The sequence below is a fragment of the Aegilops tauschii genome, chromosome 7, assembly GCF_002575655.3.
Source record: "Aegilops tauschii subsp. strangulata cultivar AL8/78 chromosome 7, Aet v6.0, whole genome shotgun sequence".
NCBI lineage: Eukaryota > Viridiplantae > Streptophyta > Magnoliopsida > Poales > Poaceae > Aegilops > Aegilops tauschii.
The window spans coordinates 474,046,825-474,069,759 of NC_053041.3; the positions used below are offsets into that span (position 1 = coordinate 474,046,825).

General features: G+C 44.5%; 1 protein-coding gene and 1 non-coding gene across 2 annotated transcripts; both read left to right on the top strand.

Annotated features, from left to right (window-relative positions):
• The first annotated feature begins 18,318 nt into the window (after nt 1–18,318).
• On the top strand, nt 18,319–18,513 carry LOC120970032 (U2 spliceosomal RNA). The gene has a single exon (XR_005764803.1). It is a non-coding gene; the product is annotated as a U2 spliceosomal RNA (small nuclear RNA).
• On the top strand, nt 18,374–21,995 carry LOC120967902 (uncharacterized). The gene is made up of 5 exons (XM_073504789.1): nt 18,374–18,983; nt 19,672–19,874; nt 19,977–20,006; nt 21,044–21,244; nt 21,331–21,995. The coding sequence occupies exons 2-5, from the start codon at nt 19,835–19,837 to the stop codon at nt 21,381–21,383; spliced, it is 324 nt and encodes a 107-aa protein (XP_073360890.1). The 5' UTR covers nt 18,374–18,983; nt 19,672–19,834; the 3' UTR covers nt 21,384–21,995.
• The last annotated feature ends 940 nt before the right edge of the window (nt 21,996–22,935 follow it).

The following is a 22,935-nucleotide window of genomic DNA, read 5'->3' on the forward strand; positions in this document are numbered from 1 at the left end:
AATGGTGGAATCCGCAAGGCGCAAGTTTAAAGAACAATCATCAAATTCACGGAAACCCAACAAATCACACAAAGTTTTTGGAATCGTGGAAACACTAGCACCCAAGTCACACAAAGCATAGCATTCATGATATTTAATTTTAATTTTAATAGTAGGTCCCCACTCATCATAAATTTTCTAGGGATAGAAACTTCCAGTTCAAGCTTTTCTTCATAAGATTGCATTAAAGCATCAACGATATGTTTAGTAAAAGCCTTATTTTGACTATAAGCATGCGAAGAATTTAGCACGGATTGCAACAAGGAAATACAATATATTAAAGAAAAATTATCATAATTAAATTCCTTGAAATCCAAGATAGTGGGTTCATTGCTATCTAAAGTTTTGACCTCTTTAATCCCACTTTTACAAATTTTTGCATCAAGATCTAAAAACTCCGAATCATTGGGACGCCTTTTGACTAAGGTTGACTCACCTCCAGTCCCATCATTATCAAGATTCATATTGCAAAACAAAGATTTAATAGGAGACACATCAATTACTTATAGATCTTCATCCTTATTATCATGAAAACTAGAAGAACATGCTTTTATAAAACAATCTTTCTTAGCACGCATCCTAGCGGTTCTTTCTTTGCACTCATCAATGGAAATTATCATAGCCTTGAGAGACTCATTGATATCATGCTTAGGTGGAATAGATCTAAGTTTCAAAGAATCAACATCAAGAGAAATTCTATCCACGTTCCTAGCCAACTCATCAATCTTAGGCAATTTTTCTTCAAGCAAAGCATTGAAATTATTTTGAGAAATCATAAATTCTTTAACACTAGTATCAAAATCAGAGGGAATTATATTAACATTTCCATAAGAGTTGTTGTAGGAATTACCATAATTATTAGATGAATTACTAGGATACGGCCTAGGATTAAAATTTCCTCTATAAGCGTTGTTACGAAAATTGTTCCTACCAACAAAATTCACATCCATAGATTCATTATTATTCTCAATCAAAGTAGACAAAGGCATATCATTGGGATCAGAAGAAACATCTTATTAGCAAACAATTTCATAAGTTCATCCATCTTTCCACTCAAAACATTAATTTCTTCAATTGCATGCACCTTTTTGCTAGTAGATCTTTCAGTGTGCCATTGAGAATAATTAACCATAATATTATCTAGGAGTTTAGTAGCTTCTCCTAAAGTGATTTCCATAAAAGTGCCTCCCGCGGCTGAATCTAAAAGATTTCTAGAAGCAAAATTCAATCTGGCATAATTTTTTTGTATAATCATCCATAAATTCAAACCATGTGTAGGGCAATTATGTATCATTAATTTCATCCTCTCCCAAGCTTGTGCAACATGTTCATGATCGAGTTGCTTAAAATTCATACTATCATTTCTAAGAGAGATGATCTTAGCGGGAGGAAATTCTTAGAGATAAATGTATCTTTGCACTTATTCCGAGAATCAATTCTATTTTTAGGCAAAGACGAAAACCAAGTTTTAGCACGATCTCTAAGCGAAAACGGAAATAGCTTCAATTTAACGATATCATTGTCCACATATTTCTTCTTTTGCATATCACACAAATCAACAAAGCTATTTAGATGGGTAGTGGCATCTTCACTAGGAAGGCCGGCGAATTGATCTTTCATGACAAGATTCAGCAAAGCAGCTTTAATTTCACAAGATTCAGCATCGGTAAGAGGAGCAATCGGAGTGCTAAGGAAAGCATTGTTGTTGGTATTGGCAAAGTCACACAATTTAGTATTGTCTTGAGCCATCGTGACAATCAAGCAATCCAACACACAAGCAAACAAGAAGCAAGCAAAAAAGAGGCGAACGGAAAAAGAGGTCGAATAAAACGACAACGGTGAAGTGGGGGAGAAGAAAACGAGAGGCAAATGGCAAATAATGTAATGCGTGGGATAAGAGTTTGTGACGGGTACTTGGTATGTCTTGACTTGTGCGTAGACTCCACGGCAACGGCGCCAGAAATCCTTCTTGCTACCTCTTGAGCATGTGTTACCTTTTTAGGCAAAGTAGCGTAAGTATTTCCCTCAGTTTTTGAGAACCAAGGTATCAATCTAGTAGGAGGCCACACGCAAGTCCCTCGTACCTACACAAACAAATAAGAACCTTGCAACCAACACGATAAAGGCTTTGTCAATCCCTTCACGGCCACTTGCAAAAGTGAGATGTGATAGAGATGATAAGATAATATTTTTGGTATTTTTTATGATAAAAACTATAAGTAAAGAAAGCAAAATAAACGATGAAAGAAATAGCTAGTTGACGGAAGATTAATATGATGGAAAATAGACCCGGGGGCCATAGGTTTCACTAGTGGCTTCTCTCGAGATAGCATAAGTATTACGGTGGTTGAACAAATTACTGTCGAGTAATTGATAGAAAAGTTCATAATTATGAGAATATCTAGGCATGATCATGTATATAGGCATCATGTCCGCAACAAGTAGACCGACTCCTGCCTGCATCTGCTACTATTACTCCACACATCGACCGCTATCCAGCATGCATCTACAGTATTAAGTTCATAAGAACAGAGTAACGCATTAGGTAAGGTGACATGATGTAGAGGGATAAACTCAAGCAATATGATATAAAACCCATGTTTTTATCATCAATGGCAACAACACAATACGTGCCGTTTCCCCTACTATCACTGGGATCGAGCACCGCATGATTGAACCCAAAGCTAAGCACTTCTCCCATTGCAAGAAAGATCAATCTAGTAGGCCAAACCCAACTGATAATTCGAAGAGACTTGCAAAGATAACCAATTATACATAAAAGAATTCAGAGAAGATTCAAATATTGTTCATAGATAATCTTTATCATAAACCCACAATTCATCGCATCTCGACCAACACACCGCAAAAAGAATTGCATCGAATAGATCTCCAAGAAGATCGAGGAGAACTTTGTATTGAGATCCAAAGATAGAGAACAAGTCATCTAGCTAATAACTATGGACCCGAAGGTCTGTTGTAAACTACTCACACATCATCGGAGTGGCTATGGTGTTGATGTAGAAGCCCTCCGTGATCGATGCCCCCTCCGGCGGAGCACCGGAAAAAGCCCCAAGATGGGATCTCACAGGTACAGAAGGTTGTGGCGGTGGAAATGGGGTTTCGTGGTGCTCCTGGTTAGTTTCGGGGTACGTAGGTATATATATAGGAGGAAGATGTAGGTCGGTGGAGCCACGAGGGGCCCACGAGGATGGAGGGCGCGCCCGGGGGGTAGGCGCGCCCCCTGCATCGTGGCCTCCTCGTTCGTTTCTTCACGTCCACTCCAAGTCCTCTAGACCACGTTTGTTCCAGAAATTACTCTCCCGAAGGTTTCATTCCGTTTGGACTCCGTTTGATATTCCTTTTCTGCGAAACACTGAAATAGGCAAAAAAACAACAATTTGCACTGGGCCTTGGGTTAATAGTTTAGTCCCAAAAATAATATAAAAGTGTATAAATAAGCCCATTAAACATCCAAAACAGAATATATAATAGCATGGAGCAATAAAAAATTATAGATACGTTGGAGACGTATCAGTAAACTACTCACACATCATCGGAGAGGCTATGGTGTTGATGTAGAAGCCCTCCGTGATTGATGCCCGCTCCGGCGGAGCGCAGGAAAAGGCCCCAAGATGGGATCTCATGGGTACAGAAGGTTGCGGCGGTGGAAATAGGTTTTCGTGGTGCTCCTGGATGGTTTCGGGGTACGTAGGTATATATAGGAGGAAGAAGTTGGTCGGTGGAGCCACGAGGGGCCCACGAGGGTGGGGGCGCGCCCAGGGGGCAGGCGCACCTCCCTGCCTCGTGGCCTCCTGGGTTGTTTCTTGACGTCCACTCCAAGTCCTCTGGATCACGTTTGTTCCAAAAATCACGTTCTCGAAGGTTTCATTCCGTTTGGACTCCGTTTGATATTCTTTTTCTGCGAAACACTGAAATAGGCAAAAAAACAGCAATTTGCACTGGGCCTTGGGTTAGTAGGTTAGTCCCAAAAATAATGTAAAAGTGTATAATAAAGCCCATTAAACATCCAAAACAGAATATATAATAGCATGGAACAATCAAAAATTATAGATACGTTGGAGACATATCAGTGCTGATGTCAATCTGGTTTTGAGCTCGCTAAAACTCTCCTTGCAATCCTCAATCCATTCAAACTTCTTGTCTTTCTTGAGAAGTTCTGTCATTGGCTTGGCAATTTTGGAGAATCCTTCGATGAACCGACGGTAGTACTCGGCTAATCCAAGGAAACTCCGGACTTGGGTTACGGTCGTGGGTGCTTCCCAATCAAGCACATCCTTCACTTTGCTAGGATCCACTGCGATACCTTCTGCTGAAATAACATGCCCCAGAAATCCGACTTGTTTGAGCCAAAATTCACACTTGCTGAATTTTGCATACAACTAATGGTCACGCAGTCTCTGTAAGACTGCTCAGAGATGTTCCGCATGTTCTTCGTTACTCTTGGAGTATATGAGAATATCGTCGATGAAAACCACCACAAACTTGTCCAAGGTATCCATGAACACTTTATTCATCATATGCATGAAGAGAGCGGGGGCATTTGTGAGGCCGAAGGACATTACCGTATATTCATGGAGACCGTACCGAGTAGTGAACGCGGTCTTGGGAATATCTTCCTTCTTGATTTTTAGTTGATGATATCCGGTCCTTAAATCAACCTTGGAAAATACTTTTGCACCACTGAGCTGATCGAACAAATCATCAATCCTTGGTAGCGGGTATTTGTTCTTGATGGTGACATTGTTCAACTGACGATAGTCAACGCACATCCTAAGACCACCGTCTTTCTTGTCTATAAATATTGCAGGTGATCCCCATGGTGACGAACTGGGGCGGATATATCCTTTCTGTAGCATTTCATCCAACTGCTTCTTTAATTCCGCGAGTTCGGAGGAAGGCATCCGATAATACTTTTTGTACAACGGTGCAGTTCCAGGCACAAGGTCAATTGCAAACTCAAGCTCGCGGTCTGGTGGCATGCCTGGCAATTCTTCTGGGAATACATCAGGAAACTCACTGACCACAGGAATTAATCCCAACTCATTTGCCACAGTGGTGAAGACCATTTCTTTCTTGGGTATACTCCTGCGAGCATAGAATTTTGTAGTCTGCCCTTCCTGATTTGCCAAGGTGACTTCTCGGGTCGCACAGTTTATGCATACTTGATATTGAGTCAACCAGTTCATTCCCAAAATAACATCCAACTTGGAAGACTCGATTACTATCAAAGCGGTCAAAAAATGGACCCCCTTGATATCAATTTCCAAATTTCGGCACACCAAATTGCTTTTGAGCACAGATCCCGGGGACTGAACCAGCATACTTTTCCCCAAAAGCGAGCAAGGAAATTTGTTTTGGGCAACGAAACTTCGAGAAACAAAAGAGTGGGAAGCCCCAGAGTCGAATAAAATTATTGCGGGTATGCTATTAACAGAGAACATACCAATGACGACTTCGGGGTTTTCCTGAGCCTCGTCTGTGGAGAGGTGATGCACTTGCCCTTGGACAATCTGCTGGGTATGACATGGCCCCATATGATTGACTTGCGGTCGAAACGGGGCATTTGACTTCTTGGGACACTGTCTGGCATAATGTCCGGTCTGTCCACAGTTAAAGCAGGCATTATTGCGCTGGCGCTCCTCGTGTACCGGAATGGTCACGACATTCTTGACTTGAGTAGTGGTCTTGTTCACATTCTGCTGCCAATTGGGTTTGCACTCCACTTGAGTTTGTTGCCATGTACGGGCCTTCTGTATAGGTTGTCCGTCCTTCTTTGGCTCAAATTTGCACTTGTTGTCATTATTTGCGGGTCGGTTGTGTTGCACAGGCTTGTATTCCCTTTCTGTGATGAGGGCCTTATTTACCAGAGACTGAAAATATGGAAAATCTAGCATGCAGAGAACACTCCTGAGGTGTTGATTTAATCCGCTAAGGAACCTGTCAATCTTCCTTTCTTCCGTGGCCACATCATAAAGAGAATAACGGGCCAGATGGTTGAACTTGTACAAATATTCACTTACTGACAGACTGCCTTGAGTGAGACCAAGACATTCTCGTTGCTTGATCTTCATGACACCAGCTGGAATATGATACTTGAGAAATTGATCCTTGAATTGAGTCCACGTGATTTCTTCTTCCGCGGGCCACGGGGCTTTAGCAGTATCCCACCATATGGCAGCGGACCCTTCAAGATAGTGAGTAGCAAACGGAACCTTGTCAGCCTCTTCAGTGCGAGAAATTTCAAGTTTCTTTTCAATGGTGCGTAACCAATCGTCTGCTTCCAAAGGTTCAACCACTTGACTGAAACTGGGAGGCTTAGTCCTTTGAAAATCTCACAGCTTGGAGTGATGGCCATTTTTGATTTCCATTCTGCCCAAACATAGCTTGCACACTTCTTAACAGCTCAATCAAATCATTATTCCTTCTTTCCTCAAACATGCACATAATTTGTTCAGTGGAGGGTGGATTTGGCGGTGGCTGCAGATACGGCTCGGGGGAGTGTCCTGCCTGCCTTGCTGAGCGACGAACAGGGACATCCTCACAAGCCTGCGAGCTGCTGCCTCCCCGCGTCATCCTACTGTTTATTTTTTCCAATAAGAGCAACCGCGATGAGAAACATTCAGACGTGGGAAGAAAGCAATGACAAACAAGAAACACAGCGATCGAATAAAAAGTTCCATCATAATTATACATAGACTCATACATGAAAGATAAACATCATGACTGGTGCGACTACTCGCATACATGCAACGATACACCTTAACCCATACAACTACATCCGTACATCACATGACCACTGCGGATACTCAGATGCTCTAAGACTCTGGCAGTGCTGCCGGATCCTCTCCGGAGTCAGACCCAGATCCTGAACTGAGGACGCCAACCGAGACCTCCGGGTTAAATGTAACGCGACGACGCTGCCTCGAGGGCTCTCCCTCAGGGGTAGGCGCCGGATGAGAAGGGATCATGGGAGCTGCGGGGGTAGCAAGAAGAGACGCCCACTCAGCAGGAGCACTGTGTGGGTTCACTGTAGAGGTGCCCGAGCTACTCGGGGGAGTAACTAGAGAAATAGGCGAGCTAGAACTGGGCACAATATAAGGAGTAAACCCCATAGAAGGTGGAGTAGGGTAGGATCTCGCGGCGGCTAAAGCAGAACGAGCACGATTCAGCTCTCGAGCCAACTCGTGAATCAGAAGATAACTAGCAGTGATATATCGAGAAAGTTGGCTAGTGTCACTATCAGATGCCAGATCAACGGAATGAAAGCGAACACGACCATCATCATGTAAACATGGGTAGAAATGAAAACCTGGATGGTTCTGCATCTGAGCCTCTGTGTAGCGAACTCAACAAGAATCTCGAAGGCTGCATACTGGACAGCCTGAGCGGCGGTGGATGCATAACCGCTCCGAGAGGTACGAGTGTAAGAGCCTGTTGACGAACTGGTGCGCAGAGTAACCACAGCGTGATACTCATACACGGAGTCGGCTAGACGCTCCCGGTACACCCGATATGCTGGGTCATCACCGTGAGGGTACAGTCGACGCCACACGCCACGAAGGAGATGCGGCGAGGTGTACGGCATCAGCTGCAACTGACATGGATACGGCACCGGAGCCATCTACACTCACAACCATTAGTGGGTTAGGAATAAAAATGAAACGAGTGCATGCGATGCAACAATCAACTACAAACACTACCGGCACTCAACTTTTACTCTAGCTAACGTCTAGCTAACACGTGGTAGTCTAGCGTGTCCTACAGTCAGCGCGGCTCTGATACCAAGCGTTGTGGCACCCCGGCTCAGAGCGACCGGTTTACCTTGTATTGCCAACCTAGAGATCATGTCTTCTGGCAACACACATCTTTGTACAGAAATCACCGCTTTATTGAAACTAGCGGAAGCATAGAGTGACATTACAAGAAGTTGCGGGGCCAAGCAGCACACTTGGTGCGGCTGAACAATATGTACATTATTTAGTAGACATAAAGGGGCCTCGAGCACGACAGCGGAACAACGACGTAGCGGGACTCCATAGCACAGGGACACCGATGTGGACACGGTCTAGACACGGCAGCTCTCCGATCCAGTTAGACTTTCTTGAAATCTGGCATAACATGCCAAGTCAGTACATTGAATGTACATGCAAGCTCACAGCAAACAGAACCATAATGACAAACAACATCATGACATTTAATCCAGTTAAATGCAAACAACAACATACTACTCATGCAGTGAAACCAAACTTGTGCATCAAGTCACACAGACTCTCTTACCAACCAGTTGCCTCGCAACCGAAACAGTGCTCACGACGAAACACGAACGGAACCATGCTTGGTCCAACTGGTTACCTCGTAACGAAAACGTGATCATTCTCGGATCACAAATGATACCACAACCGTCAACCTCACTGACTTCATCATCATCCAACCAGTGCAATGCAAGTTGATTAGTGTGCAAGATTGTTTTAAAATAGTTGATCCATGGTGTGACTTACTTACGAACTGGGCCCTTATCCGCGGGCGCTGCTATCGATAGATTAATACACTCTACAGAGGTAGTGCACTTTACCCACACCACAGAATCCATGGCCTCACACTCCCATTCGGGTGGACCAACGGCATTCCGACAGAACTCTCCCATTTCCATGACACTCTTACGGCCACTCCGACCAACTCCCCACTAGGCTTAGTCCTGGGTGACCCAGCCTACCAAAGGCAAAAATACCACCCTCGTGGCAAACAAACTGTCCCAAACGGGGACCTGGTACCATAACAACACGGGTCCACAAGGTTATGTACGCTTACCGGGCTAGGGTAACACATGCCCATTACCTTCCCTCGTTGGAGGCACCGACAATAGGCATGACAACGGACGACTACCGGTCTCCCCATAAAGGCAAATGTGGTTGCACTCGTCAGCCCGATTCAGTGGCACCATGACCCGACCAACTTTATGTTCAGGTTCATTTATCATCAGGTTTAACTTTAAATAAAATGCTCGAGTCAAAATATGCCATGCTTATGCAATCATATAACATGCATCAGAACTCACAACAGATCAACTTCAATCAAGTTATACTTGCTCAAACTTAACTTTCTACATTTTTGGTTCTTCCTTACTTGGTATTTATACTCCTTACTTTAGTTGGCATAAATCAAACAAAAATTTTCTTAGCATGAATATAGCAAAAATAAGACCGATAATCATATCACCATAGTCATGACAATCTACTTGGATCAACTATTCAAGCTACACTCACTAGTTCAAACATTCACTTCTGTTAACTAAGCCTTCTATTCATGACAAAACTAAATAACACAAGCATTATTTATTTTAACACTATATGTAAGGAATAATATATATTCAAGTAGAAAATCATGAATATTGCAAAGACACCATGATAATGTTGTTGTGGCTTGCCTTACTGCAAAGGAGCTTCACACTCCTTCTGGATGCCTTCAAGACAAGCTTCACCTTCTAAAAATAATTCAAATGACCAAAAAGAAAATGTCAAAACACTTCTGAAAATTACCAGAAATTCTAGGCAGCAAGGAAAAATCCCATCTTGGGTGTGCTACTAGAGTTTTCCAGTAAGAACAGAATGCAAAAAGAATCAAATCATTTGGACTTGTATAATAGGAGTTAGAACTGGTCAAAGTTCTGGTCAAATTTAAACTAAATTTGAATTAAAAAGAAAATCCGGGGGGTGACGTCGAAGGCGTAAAACACCCGGGCGCCACCACTCATACCGCTTCGGGTGCGGCGTGAGTGGCTGATAGCGGGCCCTGCTGGTCAGGTCGGAGGGGGAGTGGGAGGGAGACAGAACACAGCGAGGCTCCGCCTGAGCGCACACCGGCGAGGAGGGCTCCTTGGCCCGATCCAAAGGGATAGGATTGGAGAGGAGGTCGAGGTGCACCTGCCCGTACCCGTAGCGTAGCTAGAGGTGGCCCGACGGGGTCGGAACGGAGCTCTCCGGCGGCGGCAGCGGGCGGGGCTTGTCGGAGTTGGCGAGGTGAGGCCGGTCCAGCAACTCCAACAGCACCAGCTCGCTCTAGTGGATCACCACGAGCACGCCTGAGGAGTCGAGGGAGCGTGAGAGGCTCTGGAGAGGGGGCCTAGGACGGGTATCGTCGGCGAGCTCGGGACGGGGACGGCGGCCAGAGGCCTGCCCGGCCTGGCTACGGCTTCCTACGGGGCCGTGGTGAGGTGCTGAGTGTGCAAGTGAGGAAGGAAATGAGCTCGGGAGGGGCTATTTATAGCCGAGGCCGAGGCGGAGATTGAGAGCTCGCGGGAGCTCTCTGGAGCGTCGCCCAGTGACGAATGGCATCAGTGAGAGAGGGGGAAGACGTCGGGGATCACACGGAGGCTGTAGACGAGCGGCGATAAGCATAGGAGCGCGATACGTGACGAGCACAAGGGCACGGGCGCACTGTTACCTTGGCCGCACCGTGCCCATGCTCGCTACGGCGAGCTCCAGCGTCGGCGAGCACCAGGAGGGAGTTAAGGACGTCGAGACGGTGATGGTGGCGTGGTTTGGTAAGGTGCGGCAGCGGGGGAAGCGAGCACGCGATGAACAGAGCGCTCGGCGGCATCCAGAGCGTGTCGACTAGCACGTTGGCATCGTGCACACGCGTGGTCACCGCGTGAACTCTGGCATAGAGCCACCACTTGCCATAAATTCATGTCTGGCAGTTAGTCCTTAGTGGTTTTGGTCGTTTTGCATAGTTGGCTTGGTCACGGGTGCACTGTGGGAGTGGCCCTCTTGCTGTCAAGTTTCTGGACAGAAACTTGTGAGCTTCACTGTGGTCAAACCAGAGAGGATTTAGGGCTGATTTTTGGTGGTTAGTAGTTTCTTAGGAGGGTAATGATGCTTAAGAAAAATCAGCCTGAATGGATCAAGGAAAAAGATACTTGCTGTAGAAAGTGATCATTCTGTCCAGAACAGAAATGATTTTCTGTAGCAAAAATATTACAAAAAGTTATGCAATATTTTTGCTCAGGAAGGTGCCCTAGGGTTCAAAGAATATTTGGGTATTTTCTCAGATTTTTGTGGGCAAAGAAAATGAGGGTTGCTTTGGAACATACTTCTCTGAAATGATTTTTAGGGAAGAAAATGGATATTTTTCTTTTATGAAAAATATTCCTTGGGCTTTTGTGGAAGTTTTTCAGAGAATGAAAAGTGAGTTAGAGGTGGAGAGGTCACTTGGGTGAACATCAAGGGTAGGCCCAAGTGTTCAAGTCCATATGAATTGATTTGAAACTCCAAATCCAAAGCAAATGCAATTGAAAGTGCGGAAAAAGAGAGAAGGCAAAAACCAGGCTGTCACAAGGAGAAGGCAGGAGGGGAGGGTCGGCTGCTCCTTGCCTTAGGCGCCCCCTTCCTTCCCTATAGGGCCAGCGGCCAGGGAGAGGGTGCGTCAGCCCGTTGTGGGCTGGTGTGTTCCTCCCCTTGGCCAATTAGGCACATATACTCGCCGTAGGTCTCCCGGAACCCCTTCCGGTGACACGATGAATACCCCGTGCATACCGAAACCTTTCCGGAGACCAAATACCATCATCCTATGTATCAATCTTTACCCCCGGACCATTCTGGAGCTCCTCGTCATGTCCGTGATCTCATCCGGGACTCCGAACAACACTAGGTCACCAACTCACATAACGCATATAGTACTATATCGTCAACGAACGTTAAGCGTGCGGACCCTACGGGTTTGAGAATGATGTAGACATGACCGAGACAACTGTTCGATCAATAACCAATAGTAGGACCTGGATGCCCATATTCGTTCCTACATATTCTACGAAGATCTTTATCGGTCGATCCTTTATGACAACATATGTAGTTCCCTTTGTCTGTCGGTATGTTACTTGCCCGAGATTCGATCGTCGGTATCTTCATACCTAGTTCAATCTTGTTACCGGCAAGTCTCTTTACTCGTTCCGTAATACATCATCTCGTAACTAACTCCTTATTCACTTTGGTTGCAAGCTTCTTGTGATGGTGTATTACCGAGAGGGCCCAGAGATACCTCTCCATCACACAGAGTGACAAATCCTAATCTCGATCCATGCCAACTCAACAGACACCTTCGAAGATACTTGTAGAGCATCTTTATGATCACCCAGTTACGTTGTGACGTTTGATAGCATACAAGGTATTCCTCCGGTATCCGGGAGTTGCATGATCTCATGGTCGAAGTAATATGTATTTGACATTATGAAAGCAGTAGCAATAAACTGGATGATCATATGCTAATTAAGCTAACGAATGGGTCTTTTCCATCACATCATTCTCCTAATGATGTGATCCCGTTATCACGTGACAACTCATGTCCATGGTTAGGAGACCTTAACCATCTTTGATCAACGAGCTAGTCTAGTAGAGGCTTACTAGGGACACGGTATTTGTTTATGTATCCACACATGTATTTAAGTTTCCGGTCAATACAATTCTAGCATGAATAATAAACCTTTATCATGAATAAGGAAATATAATAATAACAACTTTATTATTGCCTTTAGGGCATATTTCCATCAAAAATACCTTGCTGCAATTTATTTACCTTTACTTTATTTTGCACTTTTACTTATCTTTTATACCTATCTCTATCAGATCTCATCCTTGCAAGTAACCATGAAGGGATTAACAACCCCTTTTTCGCGTTGGTTGCAAGTATTTGTTTATCTGTGTAGGTGCAATTATTAGAGACTTGTGTGTTCCTCCTACTGGATTGATACCTTGGTTCTTAACTGAGGAAAATACTTATCTCTACTTTGCTGCATCACCCTTTCCTCTTCAAGGGAAAAACCAACGCAAGCTCAAGAAGTAGCAGCCATCAATCCAAGGACGAATGTACTGTAAGTTGCATGATTCGTTTGAGCATAATTTTGAGGATTGTGACATGTTTCGTCAAATATTTAAATCGGCCATTGAAGGCCTATTGAGGTTTGTTGAAACACCAAGGGATGACCAGTCTATTCCGATTGGTCCTGATGGCAAAAAAAATTTGCATCGGCTTCTTCAAGCCGATTCATTAAATGATGAGAAGGTAAAAATTGCAGATAATGGGATTAAGTTTTCAAGAAAGGAAGTTGTTCAAGTGCACAATGATAATATTCTCGAGGGCGAAAATTCCATCAAAGTTGCAACAACGACGCCAAGTACTAGGGGGAGCAACAAGAAAATCCAAAGATCGATACAAGCACAACCAATGAAAGAAAAGACCGAGGTAAGCACAAGGTAAAAGGCCAAAAGTCACGTATGCGCAGCTATTGGAAAAATATCAAAAGATAAGTGAGGAGAAGAGTGCTTATCGGCCAGGTAATTCAAAAGCATGAAGATCACCCCCTAGGGGCAAATATGAGGATCAGTATTGGCAAAGGGAAAATTTCAATGCATCGTATTCATATCCATATTTTGGGCTGCCAATGCCAATGCCATGGATACCTTCCTATGCTATTTTTTATCCATATTCTTCAGGAGACATGTATGATTCAAGTGCACATTCTCTATCTTATTTTAGACCATCTCACAAAGATAATGCAGCTCTAAGAAGATCAATATTTGAACAATCACGTGTCAAAGACTGTTTCAATCATAAGGAATCGGTCTGGAGCTCAAGGAAGAAGAAAGAGGTGGCCAACAAGTTTACCGCGTGAAAAGAGATGTCGTAAGGGTGCTAATTCAGATTTGATCTTAAAAGATAAAGAGACAATTAAAGAGTTAACATTGGCTACAAAAGGCAAAGAAGTGAAGCAATCAATTGTTAAAAATCAAAGTGCCAAATCTGAAGAGAAGAACTTGAGAGTGCACAAGGCCAAAAAAGAGTTACCATTACTTGAAACAAAATCACAGCGGAGGCACCCACTCGACTTATCGTATTGGAAAAACAAGGAATTACAAAAGCTTGGTGCACGAGAGCTGAGAAAGAAGAACATAGCATGGGTTCCCAAGGGGGCAATCAAAACAAAAAATGATGTGCAAGCTTCTATTGCAACAAGTACAACAAAAGTGAAGAAGGAGAAGATTGAAAGCAGTAAACAATTCAGTCGAAAGTTTCCATCACCCCGTCAAAAACTTATATTAGCACATCATTCATATTCGTCAAACATGCCATTGATGTCTTTGCCATGGAAATCATCCCCAGGTATGGTCGGTTACCCTCCATGGACTTATTTTGATCCATGGATGCAATATCATTTCTTATGTCGTGAAATGGTATTACCAAATCACTATACATTTGATTATCTACAAGTTTATTGCTGAATCAAAGGGCCAAAATATTTGATTTGTCATTTCATTTGTTTATTTCGGCTATACATTCTTTGGTGGATGAAGTTTACATGGACCTTATTGTAATGGCCAATATTTATCTATCGCCCTAAGAATATGTCAAAGCAATGGTCGGTGTAGCATTCTAACATCGCCTTAGTTCGATTGGAGAGCAAGACAAGGTACGTGTTCATGGAAATTTATACATATACCTATATTATGCTTGCATGGAGTTGAGACATTATGACCGATGCAATTCAAAATATGTTGCACAAACCAATTCATAGCAAAATTGGTGAGTGGGCTTATGTTTTGATTTAATATGATTTGGCCTACAAATCCTTCAAATCTACGAGAGGCCAAATCATTGTTGGTTTTGTTATTGAGCATCGGATTTATGACATGCATAATATTGATATTAGCATTGTCTGTGTAGTACTATGGATATTATGTTTTGATGGTTGAATTCATAACCGCCAAGGTATTGGTGTTGTTTATATATCTCCTGATGGTGTTATTTTGTGAAGCCTCATGGCGCTTAAATATTTTTTTGCACAAATAATCAAAGTCGAATATGCATTGTTATTCGGAAATCTTTTACTTGCTATAGGTGACATACATATTCAGGCTTTCAGTGATTTGTTATTAGTAGTGCAACAGATATCAAGAAGTTATCAATGTTTTGACGAATCACTTGTAGTTTATCTTGAGGCATGTCTAGATGTAACATTCTCCTTGGGTTGCTTTCAAATTGTTCATATATCTAAACATGACAATTGGAGAGAGTTGGCACAGCAAGCATCCAGCTACTATGTTGATCATGTATTGCATTTCTATCAATAGCTGGTGCATAGTCTCGTCGACATAGGCAAGGCCGAACCGAAGCCCACCGCTTCGGCTACTAATGAATTTTTTATGCAGGCGAAAGAAAGCTCATTATTGATTATCCGTAAGATCCTAGCGATGGGGTAGACAAGATGGTTCGGCGGAAGTTTTTGTGATGCACATTGGTATATGAAATTATTGCCGGACTATTGATGGTATTCTTTTTGAGTGCTTGAAAACTAAGCAAGGATTTGAGGAAATTCCACCCAAGTTCGCATCAACAAAGTTCAAGTAAGCAATGGCCGATATATACTTATCGCCCTAAGCACATACAAATGGCCGATGGAGTGTTGACATCGTCCTTTGATCAAACATTATGCAGATTATTTTTCGGCACACAAGCTATGCCGAAAAACAGGGGTGCATGTGTTGACATCAGATTTTGTCACGTAATAAAAATCATTATTAAGATGGCCTCAAATGAAGAAGTGCTCTACATGAGGAAGTATCATATTGTCGACATGAACATCTTTGAAGTTTGGGTCATCGCCATCCGGTCTCACATCGAGGGCCGAAGATGTGCTTGAAGTACTAAGTTTTTATATTCAGAGTACTGTTCGGCCATTTACGCCTTCAAGACGGCCTCGTATGAGAAAATGTTCTACATGGATTGTCTTTGCCTTGTCGAAATGGTGGAATTGATATAAAAACTATCTTAATCCGAGGGCGTATGCAAAAGTTAGAGCTAAAAATGCACGGCTACAGTAGATGGCCAGACCCTCCAGGGACAATCATCCGGGTATCTGATTGCCGCAGACTTCAGAAAACAGCCCAAAACCCCCTCAAGATGGTCTCTAATGAATAAACGTTTAACATGAAAGTTGTTCATCTTGCCGAAATGGTTAAAATTGCTTTTGAGCTCGTTTCTAGACGAAATCGTTTACTGCCTCAAAAGTGACCCGCAAGATGCAGTCAGCTTTTAAACCGAACAATTTTGGAAAGTTTGGACTCCGAGTTGGACCCAAACTAGGGTTTTGGACGTGAATCCAAACCTTTCATTGCACGGGAAGTACATCCATCTCTTGTATACACGAGGGGTGACAACCGGTTGAACAACACACAATCGAACAAATCAATCTATCATACTTTCCCTGTTCATCTATCATTATCCCTCTCCCTTGTACCTTGCTTCTCGTTCTTCGTCGTTCTTCGGGATTGGAGGGCAGCGAACCTCGAGGCTCTAGGGGTGGTTAGGCCGACCTAAGGCATCCCATAGCCGTTGCACCATCCTGACGGGGTCCCTCCCGGACGAGCGGGGCTTCGGGTATACAAAAGCACCTGTCAGATTGTCTTGCGTACTGCGCTTCCGGCGAGCCTCCTCCGGCGTGTGCTACCGCGCATCGCGCTCGGCATCGAGGGTACACGGGTGACGTGTTCGTGTGTGAACAGGCGGTAACACCAGCTTGTCGGTGATGCCGTGCTCCTCAGGTCACTTGACCGAGCCAAAATTTTGTAACCTCTCTCTGCTAAATAAATGAAAACGCCAGTAAAAGCTGGATCTTTAAAAAAACCATTAGGCTTCGTTTGGATGTCTCCATTGAGAGCCTCTGAATTGCATTGGATCCAATACCAAATCAACCTTTGTATTGCAATGGGCTCCAATACCAATACAGATGTTTGGATGTACAAAATATTGCAGGTTGGAATTAGATAAGCTAGCAATACCAATGTTACGTTTGGATGCCATACAATGGAAATGGCGGTTTGGGGGGCGAGCAGCCGTGAGGAGCACAGAACGCAGTCGTCCCCGACGGTCAGCCGACCATCCGCGACCGGGATGGAGCGACGCCGGCGAGCGTGATGGGCCAAGCTCGTGCAGCCGCAGCTCCTCGTGTATGGGAAACTCCGACCACCGCGGGATCCACAGCAGAAGACGTCCACGCCGGCGAGCAAGAGGGCCAATCGAGCAGAAGAGGGTCGGGGACGGCGGGCAGGGAGGACGGCCAGGCATGGCTAAGAACGGCGGGGTACAGCGGCTGGAGCCTGTCGGGGAGGAAGGCACCTGCGCCGCCGTCGGACTCCATGGCAGGGCGTGGCTCAGGGGGACGGCAAGCAGGAGCTGATGAATAGGGGAGGGCGGCACCTGCGCCGCCGCCGGACTCCATGGCGGGGCGTGGCTCAGGGGGACGGCAAGCAGGAGCTGAGGAATAGGGGAGGACGGCACCTGTGCCGCCGCCGGACTCCGTGGTGGTGGCCGCCGCTGCTGCCGGCGTCTGCTAGGTCGTCGCGGTGGGTCTCTCCTATCCCCTTCCTTTTTTCCGTTCGCTCGAACAGGTATGTTTTGCGGGTAGGCCGATTTCAGTGCGATTCGGAGCGGGACGGCTCTGTATCGTTGGCAAGCACTTAGCATGGGATGTAATTCAACCAGCGTATTCGTTTCATTACAGCCTACCAATTCGCTGTCCAACCGAACACATGAATTGAAAGATTACAATACCAATTCAGATTCCAAACCTTCAATGGGAACATCCAAACGCAGTGTTAGTCATTTTCGTAGATTTTTCGGCCGTCGGGCTGGCCCCTTCTCGAGTAGCAGCAGCTGCAGCACACTAGGAAACAGATTCCTTTTCACGTACTCCCCTGCATGCATATCATCCTAGGATTTTGCAGGCCAACAAAGCACATTACGTGCAGAAATCACCAAATTATCCCTCTTCAACTACTGGTTGGTGTATGTACTAGTTTTTGCGGGAAAGCCGTCATGACGGTTTATATTTCATGCACAAAAAGTGATATATCGTTTGTTAATACATCTATTAAAAACCCTGGAGGCTCCGATTTCCAAACAATTGTATGAGAGAACTCCGAGTTTCTAGCCAATAAATCTGCCGCCGCATTGTACCAGTTTCAGAAGAAAAGGGTAGGCACAGGGGGAGAACGGGAAAGGAACGGCGGAATCGCACGCTGTAACTCCAGAAGGCCTGCTACGGGCTCTCACTTTGGGCCCAAACTCGCAAGCGCGTGCGTGCTAGTGGCATCGCATCGCAGGACAGGAGAAGAGGAAGGAAGCAAGCAGGTTTAGTACCACATCGCGCACGGAGGAGGAGCACAGAGGACAGATGGCTATAAAAGGAGACCCGCTTCAGCATTGCAACTCATACCTTTCTCGGCCTTTTGGCTAAGATCAAGTGCAGTATCTGTTTTTATTAGTTTAATATTTGATATGTGGGCCATGTATCCATAATGATATTAAATTTATTTTTTGTGGGGTGGACCCATCACAGTAACTTGCTGCTTGGGTCCACACGTGTCGCCGGGCGTTGCACTGCTGCCCTGGCCTGGCGCACCCCAACCAAATCAAGAATAAACCTTTGAGATTGAGATCTAAGTTCTGTTTGAGTTGGGGCAAATAAATAGTCCAATCAACAACCTGTTTGTCAGTAGTCTGTAGAGATCTTCATGTATTCATCCCGGTTGATTTCTCTATGAAGTGATAGAGAGGACAACAGTACAATAATTACAAAACGGATGGATCTGAGTTAACCCCGAGCTCGCATTTCCTCATTTCTTTTGTGTTGCCTTTTCCAGTTTTCATAAGAAAAATCTCTATACCTTTGCGGCGCCATCACTCGCCAGTTCATTCTGCTCGGCGCTGCAAGGTGATTTGGAAGCCGCCCTATCCATCTGGTACGCACTCCATTCCTCTCCGACTGGCAAGAGCAACACCCACAGAGAAAGAAGGCAGTGGAGGAAGAGGGTTGGAAACAAATCCCATCTCTCCTCTCCTCCGGGGAGGAGAACATCGCCTCCAAGATCACCCAGGTGACAGATCTACTCCGAAACAAGGTTTAGGTGCCTCATTTTGGGATGTTTCTTGGGATGTGGATGTACGTGGACTCAGTTACCAATTTCGGTGAAGATTAGCTCACCCCCCTAGTTTTAGGCACGTGAGTATATTTCTTGGATAAGTAGAGGATTTGGGGAGAGTTCTTGATTGGGAAGAGCTAGTTAAATCCAGTTATTGCTTTATACAGATCAGTACTTCAGTAGACCTGCATTTAGATAATTTACTAATGGTGGCCTAATAAATATTTTTGTTTCATTCGCAAAAAAAAATATTTTTGTTCAGCTCATAGGCTGGACTCCTCTAAATAGAAATGAAGAGCATTACTAAGAAAGATGGCATCGAATCTCGGTTGGTTGGAAAGATGGAAGGATACCAACCCCTTTGCTTGGTTAAGTACAGGAGCGCTCTGTGCGCGCGAATGCAACCCTTTATTGATTTTATTTCTCACTTGGTTTATTTCTTGAATTTATAAGTAAAAAAATGTGCAGTTCCTAGATGCATATATCATCTAAGCATAGCTACACGGTACCTGTGTCTCTGGAATTTAACCACCCAAATGACTGTAATGATGTTCCTATTTTTGAAGTGAATAGAAAAGTAGAACGAACTGCAAACCACTCCTGGTGTTACGACACTAATCGGGCATGCACTTTTTATCTGCAGCATGATTGAAGATGCAGAGGAGAAGGGCTTGATTTCACCTGGTGTTACGACACTAATCGGGCCAACAAGCGGCAATCAAGGAATTGGAATTGTGTTCATCGCTGTTCAGAAAGGCTACCGGTTTATTGCTGTCAAGCCTGCAAAATATTCACTTGACAAATAGATGCTGCTGAGATTTTTGGGCGCTGAACTGATCTTAACAGGCGAGTGTCCCTCTTGTATGCCAGTGGGGAAATTGCTTGTCCATTATATAACCAAATAGTACTTAAAGTGTCTAAATATTTATCGATGAATATTTACTGCAGATCCTGCAAATGGGTTTAAAGGAATGATTGGTAAGGTGGAGGAGCTGATGAAGACTATGCCAAATTCTCATTGTCTTAATCAAGTCACCAATCCAGCAAACCCAGATGCACACTTCAAATGGACTTTATTTTGAATACAACTAGGGGATATTCCCTTTTGCTCCTACGTGCATATGCACCCATTGTCGAAAACACACATTTTGAAAAGTTGAAAAATTCGGAACAAAAATCCCGCGTGTATATCCGGACATTTTATGTCCGTTCACAAGGTTTCGGTGAAAAACGACGTTTTTTGTGCTTGTGTAAGAAAGATAAAGAAATGCCTCGTGAATAGTTAGAATGAAGCATCAGAAATTGTCTTTTTTACACAAGCCACAAAAAACGTCGTTTTTCACCGAAACCTTGTGAACGGACATAAAATGTCCGGATATACACGCGGGATTTTTGTTCCGAATTTTTCAACTTTTCGAAATGTGTATTTCGACAATGGGTGCATATGCACCTAGGAGCAAAAAAGCCGTATCTTTTATCACCAATTATGAATCTTTGTTTTGTCAATATGCTCTCTGGTATCTCGATTATCATTTTCTCGAACAAACTTCAGGACCTGAGACATGGAAGGACACAACAGGTATAGTGGATATGAAAAATCCATCCATAAAGATAGTGTGTGTGAAACCTTCAGAAAGCACTGCAATTTCATGTAATCCCTTAACCATACCATGTGGTGCTAGTTTCAAGCCTTGGACTTCCAACAAATCAGAATCATCAGAAGAGGATTATACTTTATCGATTACTTGGACTTAAGAGACCAATTATAGAAAGAAGACATTAGCTGAGTGTGTTCAGGAAGAAGAGAATCCCTAAGTTAGAGTTGAATGCCATTCCATTTCCTAAAGAAAGAGATGCTGGTGAGTAGTAGGAGTAAGGGCCCGGCTAGTGAGAACTACTCCCTCCGTCCCATAATATAAGAGCGTTTTTGACACTATTGTACTATCTTTCTGGTGTAAGAGCATGAATAAGTGCAGATGAACAGAAACATTCAGGTTGTTTGATCCTCTGTTCAGGAGGCTCACCAGGGTCACACAAGATTCAGGGCATGGGGCCAGGGTTCATACCGGAGGTTCTCGACACGTTGGTCATCGACCAGGTCGTGACAGTGAGCATGGAGGAGGCCACAGCAATAGCCGATGGCGAGGAGGCTGGCAAGGAAGGAGGGCCTGCTGGTCGGTATATCCTCTGGTGCAAACGTCGCTGTTTGCGTCAAGGTAAACTTCCTGTTGATGTCCAGCAGGTTACATACACTATCATCTTTGCTGGCTGTGTCAGTTCTGATTTCGCGGGTCTCTGGCAGATCGCAGCGAGAGAAGGGATCTAGGGCAAGATGATCGTTACCATATTCCCTAGCACCGGCGAGAGATATATGAACTCTGATCTCTTTGCGCTTGTGTGGGAGGAATGTGACAATATGACCTTTTGATGTCATGGGCCCATTTAATCTAGGGAATATGGTACGTCTAAAAAGTTTGGCTTCCCATTTCTGAAGGCTGACAATGTACACAATATGCACACTATTTTTTTAATTTTATTTTGCGAATGAAAGTACACAATATGCACACATGAGTATGAAGATTAAATCATTTTGAAGATACAAAAGGGGTAGGGACTGAATTACGGAGGCTGATGGATCCGCTGTCTGCAAAGGTGTCATTCAGCAAGTATTTCATGATAGTGGAATGGTATTCCTTTGTGCAGAATGTGATGTAGTGATTGATCCCCATGAAGTCCAGCGACCCCTTCACCAGATCGGCCTCTTTCGTCATGAGCCTCAGCAGCCTTTCTCCGACCCTCGATCTCATTGTCGCCGGGTAATCACCGAAGAAGAAGGGATCGACAAACCTTTTTGACATAGCATCTGTTTATCTCAGCAATTCGCATAAACTTAAATCTGGAACCTACTACTACTCGGATTAGCTTTGTTCATTGTGACTGTAATCAATTTATTATACAAAACTGCCAGGCTAGTTGTGTTATTGGCAGTTCATCCATGATTAGATTAACTAGTAGAAAACTGTCAATGGAGTTAGTGAGTGAGGCTTACTGACCATCCCAGCTGGAACTCTTGTGCTCTCTTGGTGGCCTCAATGTCAGCCGTGGAGTTTGAGATAGGCTCATATCATATCATATCATATCCAACGACATCCCCACCTCTCCATTCTGCTCTGCCTGCATAATATTAATGCACAGAAACTCATAGATATATATTGCATTAAGAGCCGCAGGTACTTCTTCGTGGTTATTATCAATTTTCTGAAGTTATAATGAATAGCATTACCAACATGATCATTAGTCATTTCATAGATTTTCCGGCCCTTGGGCTGGGTACTTCTTCACTAGCAGCACACTGGGAAACAGATTCCTTGTCACAATTTTATGCAAAAAAAAAAAATTATGCATGATACCAACAAGTTAAACCCCCCCCCCCCCCCCCCCCGCGCCCGCGCATGCATATCTCACCCTAGGGATTTTGCAGGCCAAAAAGCACCACTAGTAGTTAATAGCAAAGGGGTTGTCTCCATGTTGAATGACCGAAGCAAGAATCTCTCAACACTGGGGGCCTTAGAGCATCTCCACTCGTTCGGCCCCCCAGCGCATAGGCCGGCGCTATTTCGGGCGCCCGCCCGGCGCTTTTTAGGCCCTGGGGGCGATCTAGCTCCCGGCCACGCCCCCAGGCGCCACCCCCCAAGTCGCGGCAAATTCAAACTTGGTCATTCCCGCTCCCCAAAAAACGCCACAAGTCCGGCGATCAGCGCCCCAGTTCGGCGATCACCTCGCCACAGTTCGGCGATCAAATGAAAGGTTCGGCGTACAAAAAGAAGGACGTGTGGGCAACGCATCAAACGGCGGGGTCAGCCTCCGGCGTCGGCGGAGTCGGCGTGCGCGGGCTTGGCAGCGTCGG